At 39.2% G+C, this 16,821-nt stretch overlaps 1 protein-coding gene across 2 annotated transcripts in view; it reads right to left on the bottom strand.

Moving 5' to 3' along the window:
• CLEC4D (C-type lectin domain family 4 member D) overlaps positions 1 to 16,821 on the bottom strand; it is a 31,345-nt gene that overhangs the window by 2,948 nt on the left and 11,576 nt on the right. The window contains exons 3-6 of one of the 2 annotated variants that reach the window (XM_019464613.2): positions 6,554 to 6,653; positions 4,768 to 4,857; positions 1,944 to 2,048; positions 634 to 785 (exon numbers count right to left, since the gene is read on the bottom strand). In XM_019464613.2, coding sequence (XP_019320158.1) covers positions 634 to 785; positions 1,944 to 2,048; positions 4,768 to 4,857; positions 6,554 to 6,578 — 372 coding nt within the window. In that variant the 5' untranslated portion in view covers positions 6,579 to 6,653. Of the gene's footprint in view, positions 1 to 633; positions 786 to 1,943; positions 2,049 to 4,767; positions 4,858 to 6,553; positions 6,821 to 16,821 lie in introns of those variants that run through there. The other variant, XM_019464612.2, reaches the window with a different exon arrangement.

Below are 16,821 nucleotides of genomic sequence, written 5' to 3'. Positions count from 1 at the left end.
GAAGTATATTATATGACGAAATAAATTGGTTTTTTAAAAAAAAAACTGAATAAAACTTAAGAATTGTTTTTTATTTAGAATTACAACCAGACAGCTAAATTATTTTTCCTATGCTTTATCCTGAGAAGCTATCTCAGTCATGATTAACCATTCACGTATTCACTTACTCAGTCATGATTAACCATTCACGTATTCACTTACTCACCAAACATGTATCAGGTCCTATCCAGTGCGCCTAACACTGCACAAGACTTTGGAGATGCAGAGGTGAGGAAAGCATGTCCCCAGCCCTCTACAAAGTCAGAGTCACTGGAAGAGATGGGGCAGTGAACAGGTAACCTCCCAGTTAACACTAGTGAAGCAAGAGCCATGATCATGCAATACACAAAGTACCACGGAAGTATCACCAAACGGGAACAGGGAGGATGGAGTAGGGAAGATGGTCAGGGTCACTTTCTGGAGGAAATAATACATGAATCAAATCTGGAGAGAACAGAAGTTGGCCAAATGAAGAAAAATAAGGAAGAAAGAGGAAACACATAAAGCAAAGGCACAGAGACAGAGCAAAGAAATTCCTGTCTATGCCAAGAGATTCAAACCAGCAGAGAGACTGATGTGAGCCTCCCAACATACCTGCTCAGCTTCTGAGGTGATGGTGACCAGATGAGCCCCCATGTCCGTGCAGTTCCTCTCGCTCTTTGCCCATGTCTTGTTGTCATTCAGAGGTAAATAGCAACTGTCCTGGAAGGATCTCCAACCAGTAGGACAGCAATTCCAGGTGCTTCCTCGTGAGGAAATTGACATGAAAATTACTTACAAGGAGCCTATCATCTGTAACAGATTGCATAACTTTTCTGCTAACTATGCAGTTCACATTTTGGGAAATAATACCATGATTACCAAAATCATCCTATTCCCCTTTTAATAAAAAATCCTGAAAACTACATTCTAAATATTCTCTAAACAAAACTGTCTGAATCACATCGTGACTGTGAGAAAATTAGAAGATATTCTCTTAGAAGACATCATCATTTTTCCATGTCCCTACATGTATCTTCTAGAATAAAGCCTTTTGTAGGAAATTATATGTAAAGGGAGAGGAGAACCTACTAGAACTGTCAAGCATTTCCCCATTTTCCCAGATGAGATTTTACAAATTCTAGAATGATAAAAGAGATAAAGTCCCTTCAGCAAAGCTGTATATTCTAGAAGGAAACAGTCCTTAAGATATGTCTGAATCAAAAGAAAATGGAATTAACTTAATGTTATGTTTTGGATGCCAAAAATGGACCCTAAATGTATTGTTATATTCTTCAGTTATTCAACTGACTACAGTCGTGAGAAATCTGTTTCTATTTATTGATGTTCATTCTTGCACCAGATGCTCATGTTTTTTAATCTCTCCTGGTTTACTACTGATTCCTTTAAATCCGATTATGAGGGGCGCCGGGGTGGCTCAGTCGGATGAGCGTCTGACTTCAGCTCAGGTCATAATCTCACCACTTGTGAGTTCAAGCCCCACATCGGGCTCTGTGCTGACAGCTCAGAGCCTGGAGCCTGCTTCAGATTCTGTGTCTCTGTCTCTGTCTGCTCCTCCTCCCTTCTCCCCTTTATTTATAAAAATTTTTTTTAAATGTTTATTTATTTTTGAGACAGAGAGAGACAGAGCAAGAATGGGGGAGGGGCAGAGAGAGAGGGAGACATAGAACTGGAAGCAGGCTCCAGGCTCTGAGCTGTCAGCACAGAGCCTGACACGGGGCTCGAACCCACGGACCGCGAGATCGTGACCTGAGCCGAAGTCGGCCGCTCAACAGACTGAGCCACCCAGGCGCCCCTCCCCTTTATTTATAAAATAAACATTTAAAAAAAATTAAATCAGATTATGAACCTGAATAGAAATGGAAGTAAGACAGAAATTCTCCTATGCCCTTTGCTATCTGTACCTTTCAGTTTTGATTCCTCTTTGGTGCATGTTATCTTCGTGTAATACTCTGGTAACTTGAACATTCCCATGCGTCTCCTGCAGTGTAGAAAGCTGTAATGAGTCACTGTCAAGGGGGAAAACAAGTTAGTTTTCTTTTCCTGTAAAACCACTGAAGTAGGGAAATGGGGCTGGTCACTCTGACCTTTCTTTTCCCCTAAGAGTTAAGGTAACTATCCCTTTTCTTACTAGGCAGCTCCTTTGTTCCAGCTCTGGGTGAACTGGTTGAAAGGAGTTGCAAAAAAAATTTTTTTTTAATTTTTATTTAATGTTTATCTATTTTTGAGACAGAGAGAGACAGAGCATGAACGGGGGAGGGTCAGAGAGAGAGGGAGACACAGAATCCGAAGCAGGCTCCAGGCTCTGAGCTGTTGGCACAGAGCCCAACGCAGGGCTTGAACTCACGGACCGTGAGATCATGACCTGAGCCGAAGTCGGACGCTTAACCGACTGAGCCACCCAGGCGCCCCTAAAATTATTTTTTTTATTAGCACATTATCCATTCTGTGCTTTATGGCAGTAGTCCTGCAAGCCTCTGTTTTTTCTCACAACCTGTGTTAGGACGGAGATATTTAGTAAACACAGGGATCGTCCTGCTAAGATTTATGAGTCACATCCCACATACAACCCACTTTCAGTCTCTTAAAGGTAACTATGCCACTTTTAAAGTAATCGCCTTGTGCTTTGCCTCACAATCGTACCCCTTAATGACATATCCCTAAACCATACAGATTAGATTTGCCTGCTTTTGAGCTTTACATAAATCAAATTCTAAAATATGCCTTCTTTTCCTTCGGCCATTCGCTCAGTGTTAACTTCTGAAATTTGTCCATATTGCTACACGCAACTATAATCGATTAATTTTGACTGCTATAAAGTGATCTGTTGTCTTAATGCACTAAAATGTATTTAGATATTCGTCTTCTGGTAAATATTTGCATCGCTTCCCGTGTTGACTCCTGTGAACTGTACGTACCACTTGGAGAGTTTTTGACCGTGCATCCTAGAGCACATAAGCATGTCTTTCTGTAGGATGCTACACGCCTAGGAGCGGAATTGCTGGTAACAGGATATGCATATTGCCAACTATGATAGTGGCAAACTTTTCCAAAGTGGTTGTACTGTTCTATGCTCCCACTGATAGCAATTCTTTGAAGGTCCAGTCCCTCCACACCATCAATAGTCAATAGTGCCAGACCTTTCCATTGTTGCCATCCTGGCATATTTGCAAAGGTACCTCACTGTGAGTTGAATTTGCATTTCCCCCAAAACTTGACCTTTTTTATGTGTTCATTAGACATTTCAGGCTTTCTTTTCTATAACGGCTATTCGAAATTTTGCCTATTTTTCTGCTGTATTGTCAGTATTTTTTCCTATTGGGTCGAAAGGATTGTTTATATATACTGTCCACTAAATTTTTTTATCCATTTTTCTTATACATTAAAAACACCGTCTGCAATGGCTGTTTTATTTCTTGGTGTTTTTATTGTAGAGTAATTTTTACTTTAATATAGTCTACTTGGTCAACAGTTTCTTCACTGGCTAGCACACTTTATGACTTGTTCAAGAAATTATTTCCGGCCTTGCAGCGCCTGGGTGGCTGAGTCGGTTGAGCGTCCGACTTCAGCTCGGGTCATGATCTCACAGTCTGTGAGTTCGAGCCCCGTGTCGGGCTCTGTGCTGACAGCTCAGAGCCCGGGGCTGCTTCAGATTCTGTGTCTCCCTCTCTCTCTGACCCTCCCCCATTCATGCTCTGTCTCTCTCTGTCTCAAAAATAAATAAACATTAAGAAAAATTAAAAAAAAAAAAAAAAGAAATTATTCCCGGCCTTGAGGATATGAACATATTCTCCATGTATCTTCTAAAAAGGATTATCGATTTGCTTTTCACATTTTGGCCAATAATCTCCCTTGCATTGGTTTTGTACATGGTATAAAACAGGAGACTGATTTCGTTTTTTGAATAAGGATGATCAATGGTCCTCTAGCACATTAACTGAACAAATCTGTCCTTTCCCTATAATGGCAATATCCCTTTCTGTTTTATATAGAGATTCATATAGGCAGGATCTGTAACTAAGCTCTCTTTATCTTTCCTCTGGTCTATTCATCCATACTTGCACCTATGCTATATTAGTGTAACTATAATAACTTTACACATGGTCTTGGTATTAGAAAGAACAAATCTTTCATTGTTCTTCGTTTCAAAGAGGCACCTGGGTGGCTCAGTCGGTTAAGCACCAGACTTCAGCTCAGGTCATGATCTCACGGTTCATGAGTTCGAGCCCCACGTTGGGCTCCGTGCTGACAGCTCGGAGCCTGGAGCCTGCTTTGGATTCTGCGTCTCCAACTCTCTGCCCCTCCTTTGTTCATGCCCTCTCTCTCTCATAAATAAATAGACATCAAAAAAATTAAAAAAAAAAAAAAAAAAAAAAAAAGCCAGACTGCAGTCCATCAGAAAGTTGGGTTTTTGCTGGTTACTCTCTACTGATAACATGCAGCCCTTAGTAATCTCAGTAAAAATGGGGTATGATTTACCATAGTCACCACCCTTCATATGTATAGAAAAGGGACTCTAACTTCCATATTTTGTTCCCTTACACAAGACAGCACCATCACGAATAGAAGGTTAAGTGCAGAGCTCTGGATTTTAAATTCAAGACCTTGAAAAACATTATGAATTGAAATGTTGGAGGCAAATCAAGATAACAAAAGGCTTAGAGCAACTTTATGAAGTTTAGTTGAGAAAATAATTCACAAAGAGTTCCACTTTTGGTAATAACTTACCCAAACAATTTGCAATAAAACAAGCACTGAGGAGTGAGATGAAAAAAATAGCAATGGCCCAAGGGATCAGGTGGGAAGGCTGGCCTTCTTCTACAGGGACAAAAAGAAAGATAAATAGATTGTCTTCTCAGCCACAAGAACTAAGAACTAAGGAAAATACTCTACTGAGGAGCAAGCTAAACATGAGATCATCCAAAATATTTTAGATCTAGCAGAGAGCTTAAAGATTTCCTCCTGAATAAGTCAGTTTTAGAGCTTACTGATACACACATACATGCATAAAAATATAAACTTTTTTTTTTGAATAGGAAGGGCTTTTTATAAGCAAGACACAAAACCCCCAAATAATAAAAAATTGATAATGTCAATTATGTCCATTAAAGTTTAAACATCTATATAACATGAATAATGTTAAGACACAAGCACCATATGAAAGAAAATTTTGTCACAATATTATTGTCTACGCTGTGTACAGAATTTCAAAAGTCATTTCAAAAACTAAGCAAAAACCGGATCCGGATATTTGCTGAAAACTTAATTTTCTGAAATTATAAATGGCCATTAAACAAAAAAAGGATGTTCAAAGAAATGTAAACTACAATATAATGATATACTTTTTCACAAATGAGAGTTTTAGAGGAAAACAAAAAAAAATGCAGTGTTGGTAGGGTTGGGGGGAAAATTAACTCTCTTGGTGAGGAAATGAATGCAACTGCCGAAATATAAATTAGAAAGCCTTCAGACAGACCAAGTTAGCAGCCTTTATCAGTTTTCAAATGCATTACATTTGCCGCGACAATTTCAATCCTAGAGATCTGTCATATGAAAATAACTGAACTTATTTACAGGAAAGGATATTCATTGCAGTACCAGAACCAGAAACCAACACTTGCTTGTGTATTAGTGCAGATTCTAAATTATGGCAAGTCTCTATGATGGAATTCTGCACAGTGATTAAAATAATCATATACATCAGTAAGTATCAACGGAAAAAGTCTTCAAGATGTGTTGTTACATAAAAAATTTCAAGACCAGTGTATTCTGTGCTCCCATCGAAGTTTGCCATGCTTGGGTTGATGAGGTGAAGCAAAACATTAATTTTTAAATTATGTATTTCTGCATTTGTTCTCTTTCTCAAAAATATTACTCAATATTCTTGTAAAGCAAATACATTGTGACACTTAAGTGCAGCATAAAAGGGGATAACGGCAGAGCCCCCAGGTAAACTGTGAGCCTTGGTCATCGTGTTTTGTAGATCTTCCTTCTTCCTCTTGCCTTTAAAAGAATCTTCCCGAATTGCTCTCTTTCTTCCCATCTTATTTTTCTTTTGTATACTTTACCTCCTCTTTTGGCCCAGTTTGCATTTCATAAAGAAGCTTCCCTTCCCAACATAATCGAATCTATCTATGACCTTCCTCTTCACCAAAGTCATTGTCATTTCCTTTAATATCCTCCTCCTCCTCATCTTCAATTTCATAACTATAATTTTGTTAATTTGTATTTTTAAATCCTAGTCCTAATTATGGGGTGCCTGGGTGGCTCAGTGGGTTAAATGTCCAATTCCTGATCTCGGCTCAGGTCACGATCTCATGGTTCATGAGTTTGATTCCCTCATTGGGCTCTGTGCTAACAGCACAGAGCGTGCTTGGGATTCCCTCTCTCTCCCCACTCTCTGCCCCTCCCTCACTTGCTCTCTATCTCTCTCTCAAAATAAATAAACTTAAAAAAAAATCTTAGTCATAATCACATTTGTCTCTTTCAAATTGAAAGGAGAGAATGTACTCACGTTTATTTTGAGGTTCTTGGCTCATTGTGTATTAACTCTCTTGTTGTCCAGTGGTTGGGAGAACCAGAAACCTCTTGTATTTTTCCACAAGGGTGTTGTCCTGTGAGTAAGGGAGTATACCCTCAGAAATACTTGAGAGTGAACATTAATCTTACTTATTCCAAATAAGATCAGAAAGCTCCCTGTATAAAAAATAAGTCAAAAGAAGTCTTTTGAAAGACGGGCTTCCTTTGATTCACTCTGGGACACAGAGCAAAGACAAAAGGAAATTGGGAAAGCAACACCCAAAAACAGTCAGTAGAAATTTCCAGAAGTATGTTGAGATCACTATCAGCGTGTCACATGAAATTACTCAATTTGTTTTTATTCATTCACACAAAATGTTTAGTAATGCCCCAGAAAGAATCATTATTATGTCTTATAAAAATTTAATAAACATTCCCTCATCTTTTTTTCTTTTTCAAAGGCAGTTACATGTTTGAGGTAGATTCTCCCCTAAGACGTTCTCTGAGCTCAGTTAGTTGTGTACAGGATGGCAAAAGACAATGTGTGCAATGAGTTAAAGCTTCTAATGTACACAGTGCATGTGTGCTGTATGTAAAGACACAGGAACTTTTGTTTTGAAGTTAAGGAAGGAATGGTGGAGCTGTTGATTAATTCCCCGAATCTACCTAGATGACAGAAAATAAGCTTGTTAAGGCAAAGGAAAAGGAAATGTAACACTCTGTGACAGAGACACTATCAGGGTCCCTGGCTTCATTTACAGTACTGTCATGGACTGAATGCTTAAGTCCCCTCCCACCCATGCTGCAGCATCATGATCTCAAATGTTCCAGCCTCTAGAACTGTCCAAAATAAATGTCTGTCGTTTAAGCCACCAATCTATGGTATTTTGTTACAGCAGCCTGAGATCACAAAAACAAGTATCTAGCAACTTAGAGATCTTTCTTAAATTCTAGCTTCCAAAATATGGCCATCCACCTGCATTCTTCCTTAAGCTACAATATTACTTTAAGTATATGTACATATACATATACATACACATACACATACACATATACATATACATATATATTTAGTGATCTTGAATGAAAGACTACTTTGCTATGTTAAGTTGGGAGTGAAGGAAGTAAAATTATAAATTTGACAACACATTTTTCAACACTGTCATAACCAAAAGTATTCCCAGAGCAACAACATTACCTACCCACAAATTCTCACGAGCAACCCTAGAAACTAGATCTTTGTCGAAAGTAATGTGTGTTCTTTTTTTAAAAGTTTGTTTACTTATTTTGAAAGAGAGAGAGAGAGAGCACACATGTGTGTGATCAGGGTAGGGGCAGAGAGAGAGGGAGAGAGAGAATCCCAAGCATGCTCTGTGCTGTCAGTGCAGAGCCCAACATGGGGCTCAAATCCATGAACCATGAGATCATGACCTGAGCTGAGATCAGGAGTTGGACGCTTAACCAACCGAGACACCCAGGCGTCCCAATATGTGTTCTTTATCAAAATTATCTAGGAGTCTAGTGGGACACCTGGGTAGCTCAGTGGGTTAAGTGTCCGATTTCGGCTCAGGTCATGATCTCCCTGTTTGTGAGTTAGAGCCCCCTGTCGGTCTCTGTGCTGACAACTCAGAGCCTGGAACCTGCTTCAGATTCTGTGCCTCCCTCTCTCTCTGCCCCTGCCCCATTCACACTCTGTCTCTCTCTCTCAAAAATAAAGAGACCTAGGAGTCTTAGAAGATATATAAATCCCACCTAGGGCAGGAAAACATAAAGTGCACCTGGCATATTCTGTGCTTCCAGAAAACAAACATGATTTCAAACACATGAGAGATAGTCTGTTTTAGAAAGTTTCCTGAGCCAAATGAAAAGCTGTGTCCACCATATAGTTAAGATCATGAAAAGACGACATGAAAATGAGCAAATGCTGTATTAACCTTTGCTTTGGAGTTGGGAAAGAGATAATAGAGCTCGCTTAATCTCCAAGATTTTCCTACATAAGACAAAGCACGGTTGTTATGGCAAAGAAAGAGGAAGTGTGAACTCCTGTGGAAAAGACACAATCTTTATCACAGAAAAACTCTATTAACAAGTAAAGAATTTGGGACACCTGGGTGGCTCAGTCAGTTGGGCGTCCATCTCTTGGTATCAGCTCAGGTCATGATCCCAGGGTCATGGGATCAAGCCCCATGTTGGGAGCCATGCTCAGCATGGAGCCTGCTTGGGATATTCTCTCTCTCTCTCTCTCTCTCTCTCTCTCTCTCTCTCTCTCTCTCCTGTTAGCCCTCTCCCCCACTTGTGCCCTCTCACACTCTCTAAAACAAAATTAAATTAAAATAATTTTTTAAAAAAGATAAAGCAGTTTACTTGCAAGGACTCTAAGGACAAGTTTAAACAATTTCTATATAAATATATTTTTATTATGATGGTTAATTAGAACTACCTGAATGTATAAAAGTTTATGAATTCACAATGATCCAAAAGGAAATAATTTACATTTGTAATACAAAATATGAATAAATATGATCGCCTTGTTTATTTTTAATTGTTTTTCTCCACAGCTTTGTTTATTTTTAATTGATTTTGGTAGACAAAGGTTTTATTATGATGTGTACATTAATACATATGTTTGTTTCTTCCTGTAAGAATGTATACATTTCTAAGCACAGGTATCTCCTTGCTTTGTTTGTAAGACTAAATAATAGATACCAGAAATGGTAAGACAAGTAATCCAGGAAAAAAAGTCAACTCTTTACCAACAACAGGACGGACCAGTGTGCACCTGTTGTTATATTTAATAGCCAGGTAAAAAGGGAAACCAAGAGTTCATCAGTACAAAGTAGCTGAGTAGATAGAGGGTTCATAGTGCGCTGCAAAACTATGAATTAGTCAGATAAAACTAAGCGAAAGAACTCACAGCATTGACTCACTTATATCCTAGAAGGTAAAACTCCAACATGGGCTTACTGATTGAAAAAATAAGGACCACATGGTTTTGGAATAACATTAACAGATGAAGTCAGTGAGTTATATAACGCTAGCCAGAAAGATAGTAGAGGCACAGTATTTCTGGGGGAGACACTGGGTTGCAAAAAAATAAACCGTATGAAAAGTACAGACTAAAATAAACTGATGTCATAAGTAAAGGGCATGAACATCATTATCGGGTTCCCATCCAAAATGGTGGCACGGGTGGTTCCTGAAACTTCCTCTATGGAAACACCAAATCTATAGCTACCTGTGGAATAAATCCCTCTGAAAGAAATCCAGAAAGATGAGTGACCCCTGCACATCAGGCAAGTGAGAAAAAACCAAAATGGGTAGGAAAGGCTGAAACACACGCTCACCATAAACCCCACCGCTGGCATAGCAACACACAATCAGGAGGGAACTCACAACTCTCAGTCTCTCTCTAAGGAGCAAAGAGTTTGGACCCAATATCTACCGCCCCAGCTTTTAAGACTGTTACATGAGGGATAAGCCCCCAAAATACTTATCTCTGAAAGTGAATGGGGTTTGTATCGAGGGGACTCACAAGACTGTAGCAAAGAAACAGGTTTTTTTTTAATTTCTTATTTTTTTATATTCATGTATTTTTAAGAGACAGAGAGAGAGTGAGAGAGAGAGAGAGAGAAGAGGGGAGGGGCAGAGAGCGAGAGACAGAGGATCCAAAGCAGGCTTGGTGCTGACAGTAGAGAGCCCAATGCAGGGCTCAAACTCACAAACCAAGAGATCATGACCTAAGTTGAAGTCAGATGCCCAACGAAATGAGCCGCCCAGGGACCCCGCAAAGAAACAGTTCTTAAGGGACTCTTGAGGACTTGCATGGCTATCCCCCCAGGGCTCAGCACAGAGACAGTGAAGAGAAACAACTAGCTTCCAATCTTTCCATGAAAGAAAACTACTTGCATACTTTCAAAGCTACTGCTTAGGGTCCAGCTTCCAACTGGCTTGGATCTAGGCGCTGAGTGAGATCCTCCCTTTTGAGACACTGACAGGTCTTGATACACTCTCAATGACTGGGACCCACTAAGAACAAAAAAGACAACTGGGACAATCACAAAGGCTTGAGGGACAATCAAGAGCCAGGGTTAGACTAACCAATAAAGTCCATCTCCTACATGATACCACTCCTCCAAGACTGGTAGAAAAGACCACCAGAAACCAATGCAGAGCCAAGGAAAATGAAGAACAAGACAAAACTCCAAGGGCACCCGGGTGGCTGAGTCGGTTAAGCGTCCGACTTCGGCTCAGGTCACGATCTCAAGGCTTGTGAGTTGGAGCCCCATGGGGGCTCTGTGCTGACAGCTCAGAGCCTGGAGCTGCTCACGCTCTGTCTCTCTCTCTCTGTCTCAAAAATAAATAAACATTAAAAAAAATAGCTATAACTTAACTTGTTAATGGATGGTGACACAATAAAAATGTAAATGGGACATCAAAAATATAAAAAGGGGGAGAGTAAAAGATGGAGTTGGCATGCAAGCAGAGTTAAATTGTTATCAGCATAAAATAGACTGTTACCTCCACAAGATGTTTTATGTAAATCTCATGGGAACCATAAAGTAAAACTCTAAAATAAATACACTAAGATACAGAGAGAGGAAACAAAGCATACCACTACAGAAAATCATTGATTTGCGAAGGAAGACAGTAAGAAAGGAAGAAAAAAATAAAATAAAATGGAATGACCAAACAACCAGAGAACAATTAGTAAGACATAATTAGCAAGTTCTTGCCTATCAATAATGACTTTAATATTAATGGATCGAATTCTCCAATCAAAGGCATAGAATGACTGGATGGTTTAAAAAAACAACAACAACAAAACCCAAGACCCAACTATATGCTGACTACAGGAGACTCCCCTCTGCTCAAAAGATATACAGAGATTCAAAGTGAAGGATAGCAAAGACACTCCATGCAAGCAAAAACAAAAATCTTTCCTAACAGAAGACAAAATAAACTTTAAGCCAAAAATGGTAACAAGAGACAAAGACAGTTATTATATGATGATAAAGGGTCAATACATCAAGAAGATAAAACAAACATAAATATATATGCACATAACATCAGAGCATCCAGGTTTCAAGAAAATCTAAACAAACGTAAAGAGAGAAATAGGAAACAATACAAAATAGTAGGGGATCTCAATACCTCACTTCCAACAGCAAATAGATCATTGACACAGAAAATCAATTAAGAAAACAATGGACCTGAAACAAACTTTAGACCAAATGAACCCGACAGACATCTCCAGAATATCCCAGCCAATAACAGTAGAATACACATTCTTCTCAAGTGCAAATGGGATATTTTCCAGGATAGATCACATGACAGTCACAAAACAAGCTAAGCAAATTTAAGACTGAAATCACACCAAGTATCTTTTCCAATCACATTGAAACTAGAAACCAATAAGAAGAGGAAAGCTGGAAAAAACATAAACATGTGGAGATTAAACAGCATGGTCCTGAATGGGTCAACACAGAAATCAAAAGGGAAATCAAAAAATATTTTTAAATAAATGAAAATGAAAGCACAACACATCAAAACCTACAGGAGACTGCAAAAGCAGTTGTAAGAAGGAAGTTTATAGTGATTCACGCCTCTACCTCAAGAAACAAGAAATAGCTCAAACACCTCACTTTATACCTCAAGGAGCTAGAAAAAGAACAAACCGAACCCAAATTAGCAGAAGAAAGGAATTAACAAAGACCAGATAAATACATGAAATAAAGACTGACCGAAAATACAAAAGATCATTGAAACTAAGAGCTGATTTTTTAAAAGATTAAAAAAGTCGACAGGGCGCCTGGGTGGCTCAGTCGGTTAAACATCCGACTTTAGCTCAGGTCATGATCTCACAGTTCCTGAGTTCAAGCCCCATATCCGGTTCTGTGCTGAGAGCTTGGAGCCTGAAGCCTGCTTCCGATTCTGTGTCTCCCTCTCTCTCTGACCCTCCCCCACTCACAGTCTGTCTCTCAAAAATAAATAAACATTTAAAAAATTTTTTTAGGGGCGCCTGGGTGGCTCAGTCGGTTGAGCGGCCGACTTCGGCTCAGGTCATGATCTCACAGTCCGTGAGTTCAAGCCCCGCGTCGGGCTCTCTGCTGACAGCTCGGAGCCTGGAGCCTGTTTCGGATTCTGTGTCTCCCTCTCTCTGACCCTCCCCCGTTCATGCTCTGTCTCTCTCTGTCTCAAAAATAAATAAACGTTAAAAAAATTTTTTAAAAAGGTTGACAAACTTTTAGAGTAACACAGACATGGAGAGAGAGTACTCAAATAAATGAAACAAGAAATTAGAGGAGATATTATAGCTGATACCACAGAAATACAAAGGATCATGAGAGACTACTATGAACAATTATACACCAACAAAGTGGATAACCTGGAAGAAATACATTCCTAAAAACATGAAGAAATCAAAAATCTGAACAGACCAAGGTCAGTAAAGAGATTGAAACAGTAATGAGAAACCTGTCAACAAAGAAAAGCCAGGGACCAAATGGCTTCACTGGTGAATTCTTCCAAATATTTAAACAGTAATGGCAGGGCGCCTGGGTGGCTCAGTCGGTTAAGCGGCCGACTTCGGCTCAGGTCACGATCTCGCGGTCCGTGAGTTTGAACCCCCCGTCGGGCTCTGTGCTGACAGCTCAGAGCCTGGAGCTTGCTTCAGATTCTGTGTCTCCCTCTCTCTCTGCCCCTCCCCTGTTCATCCTCTGTCTCTCTCTGTCTCAAAAATAAATAAACGTTAAAAAAAAAATTTTTTTTTTAAATAAAGGGTTAATGGCAATCTTGCAACTTTTCCAAAAAATTGAAAAGGAGGAAATACTACCAAACTTATATTATGATAGCAGTATTCTGATACTACAGCCAGATGAGGATACTATAAGAAAAGAAAATTACGGATCATTATCCCTGATGCATATAGATACAAAAATGCTCAACAAAATATGGCAAACCAAATTCAGCAGAACATTAAAAAGATCATTCACCCTGATTAAATGGGAATTATCCCTGGGATGTAAGGGATAAAAGGAGTAAAACTGCTTTTGTTTGTATATATGATCCTATATACAAAATATCCTAAGAATTCCATCAAGAAACTTCTAGAACTAATCAACAAATCCAATAAAGTTGCAACATACACAATTATCATACAGAAAATCATTTTATTTCTATACACTACCAACAAAACATCTGAAAAAGGAACAAAGAAAACAATTCCATTCACAATAGCATCAAAACCACTGAAGCACTTAGGAATAAATCTAATCAAGGAAGTAAAATGCCCATACACTGAAAACTACAAGACTTTGATGAAAAAAATTAAGGACACAAACAAATGGAAAGATACTTTGTATTCACGGATCCGGATAATTAATATTGTTAAAATGTCTAGTCTAGTGAAAGCCATCTATAGATTCAATGCAATCCCTATCAAAATTCCAATGACATTTTCTACAAAAATAGAAAAAACAATAATAAAATTTGTATGACACTACAAAAGGCCCTAAAGAGCCAAAGCAATCCTGTGGAAAAAAAAACAAAACCAGAGCAACACGCTCCCTGATTTCAAATTATACTACAAAGTTATAGTAATGAAAATAGTGGTATTGGGATAAAAATAGACACACATATCAACGGAGCAGAATTGGAAGCCCAGAACTCTTGCATATATGGTCAACAAATGTTTCACAAGGGAGCCAAGAATAGTCAACAGAGACGGAATAGTCCTTTCAAAATGGTGTTGGGAAAATATAACCACATGTGGGAGAATGTGGTTCTTACCCTTAACTTACACCACTAATAAAAATGAAATCAAAATGGATTAGAGACTTAAAAAAATTTTTTTAACGTTCATTTACTTTCAAGAAAGAGAGACAGAGAGCAAGCAGGGGAGGGGCAGAGAGAGAGGGAGACACAGAATCCGAGGCAGGCTCCAGGCTCCGAGCTGTCAGCACAGAGCCTGACACGGGGCTCAAACTCAAGAACTGAGATCGTGACCTGAGCCGAAGTCAGACACTTAACTGACTAAGCCACCCAGGTGCCCCAATGGATTAAAGACTTTAAAAAGACCTGAAAATATAAAACTCCTAGAAAAAAAACATAGGGATAAAACTTGACATTGGTGCCAGCAACGATTTTCTGGCTATCAGAGCAAGAGCACAAGCAGCAAAATTAAAGGTAAATAAGTGGGACTACATCAAACTTAAAAGCTTTCTGCTTTTTTCCTTAAGTTTATTTCTTTATTTTGAGAGGGGGAGAGAGAGAGAGAGAGAGAGAACACCATGGAGTGGGGAAGGGTCAGAGAGAGAATCGCAAGCAGGTTCCACACCACGGCACAGAGGCTGATGTGGGGCTTGAACTCAGGAACCACGAGCTCATGGCCTGAGCCAAGATCAAGTGTTGGCCACTTAACCGACTGAGCCATCCAGGTACCCCTGCTTTCTGCTTTTTAAAAAAGACTTTTTTTCCAGACGTGCAAAAACATTTGTTAATAAAATGAAAAGGTAACCTACAGAATGGAAGAAAATATTTATAAATCACATATAAGGAATTAATATCTAAAGTGTATAAAGAATTACTACAACTCAATAGCAAAAACAAACAAACAAACCCTAACAACCAGACTTAAAAATGGGCAGAAGAAGTGAATAGACAGTTTCCAAAGAAGACATATAAATGGCCAGCAGGCACGCGAAAAGGGGCTTGACATCACTAATCATCAGGGAAATGCAAATCAAAAGCACAATGAAATATCACCTCACACCTGGTAAAACAATTATATCAAGAAGACAAGAGATATCCAGTGTCGAGAAGGATTTGGAGAAAAGGGAACCCTAGTGCACTGTTGGTAAGAATGCAAATTGGTGATGCCGCTATGGAAAATAGAATGGAGGTTCCCCAAAACGTTAAAAATAGACCTACCACATGACCCAGCAACACCGCTTCCGGTTTTATATCCAAAGACATTGAAATTAGGATATCGTTAGGGATATCTGCATTACTATATTCCTTGCAGCATAACTACAATAGTCCAGATATGGAAACCACCTAACCGTCCGTCAGTGGACGAATGGATAAGGAAGATACGGTATACACATACAATGGAATATTATTTAAACATGAGAACAAAGAAAAACTTGCCATTTGGAACCCCTTGGATGGACATTGAGGGCATTAGGCTAAATGAAACAGGTCAGGCAGAGAAAGATAAATACTGTATGATATCACTTGTTTGTGGAATAAAAAAAAATGACAAACTGATGAACAGAGAGGGTTGGGTGATGGTTACCAGGGGCTGGGGGTGGGGGAGTGGGGAGATATTGGCCAAAGTGTACACAGGTACACACAAACTTCCGGAAACAGACAGCAATACAATAATAGGAGGAGACTTCAGCGCCCCACTTGCAACAACAGATTGATCATCCAGACAGAAAATGAATAAGGAGACGCTGGACTTAAACGACACACGGAGCTAACACACATTTTACAAAACACTTCACCCAAGAACAACATAATACACATTCTTCTCACGTGTGCATGGAAAATTCTTCGGGAGAGAGCATATGTTAGACTACAAAACAAGTCTTAATAAATTTAAGCGATTGAAATCATATTAAGCATCTTTTCTGACCACATTGGTATAAATCTAGAAATCAATTGCAAGACAAAAACTGAAAAGTTCACAAATGTATGAGGTTAAACAACATGCTCCTGTATACATACATACTACATGCTACACGCAGCATATAGTTTTTTTGTTTTTTGGGTTTTTTTTAATTTTTTTTTTTTAATGCTTATTTATCCTTGAGACAGAGAGAGACAGAACATGAATGGGGGAGGGTCAGAGAGAGGGAGACGCAGAATCCGAAACAAGTTCCAGGCTCCGAGCTGTCAGCAGAGAGCCCGACGCGGGGCTTGAACTCACGGACTGCGAGATCATGACCTGAGCCGAAGTCGGCCGCTCAACCGACTGAGCCACCCAGGAGCCCCTAGTTTTTAAATTATTATTCATTGAGCCCCTGTACATCTTTTGATTGCGGAATATAGTCCATTTCATTTAAAGAAATTATCATTATCATTTTATTGTGGTATACTTCACATACCATAAAATGTTTTAGCCAATGAGTCAAAAAAGAAATCAAAATAGGGGTGCCCGGGTGATTCAGTCAGTTAAGCTGACCGACTCTTGACTTTGGCTCAGGTCATGATCTCATGGTTTGTGAGTTCGAGCCCCGCGTCCAGGTCTGTGCTGGCAGT

The sequence above is a fragment of the Panthera pardus genome, unplaced genomic scaffold, assembly GCF_024362965.1.
Source record: "Panthera pardus isolate Hobbes unplaced genomic scaffold, ASM2436296v1 HiC_scaffold_6, whole genome shotgun sequence".
Taxonomy (NCBI): Eukaryota; Metazoa; Chordata; class Mammalia; order Carnivora; family Felidae; genus Panthera; species Panthera pardus.
Note: the sequence above shows the minus strand (reverse complement) of the source record. Positions and strands in the feature narration are given on the sequence as shown.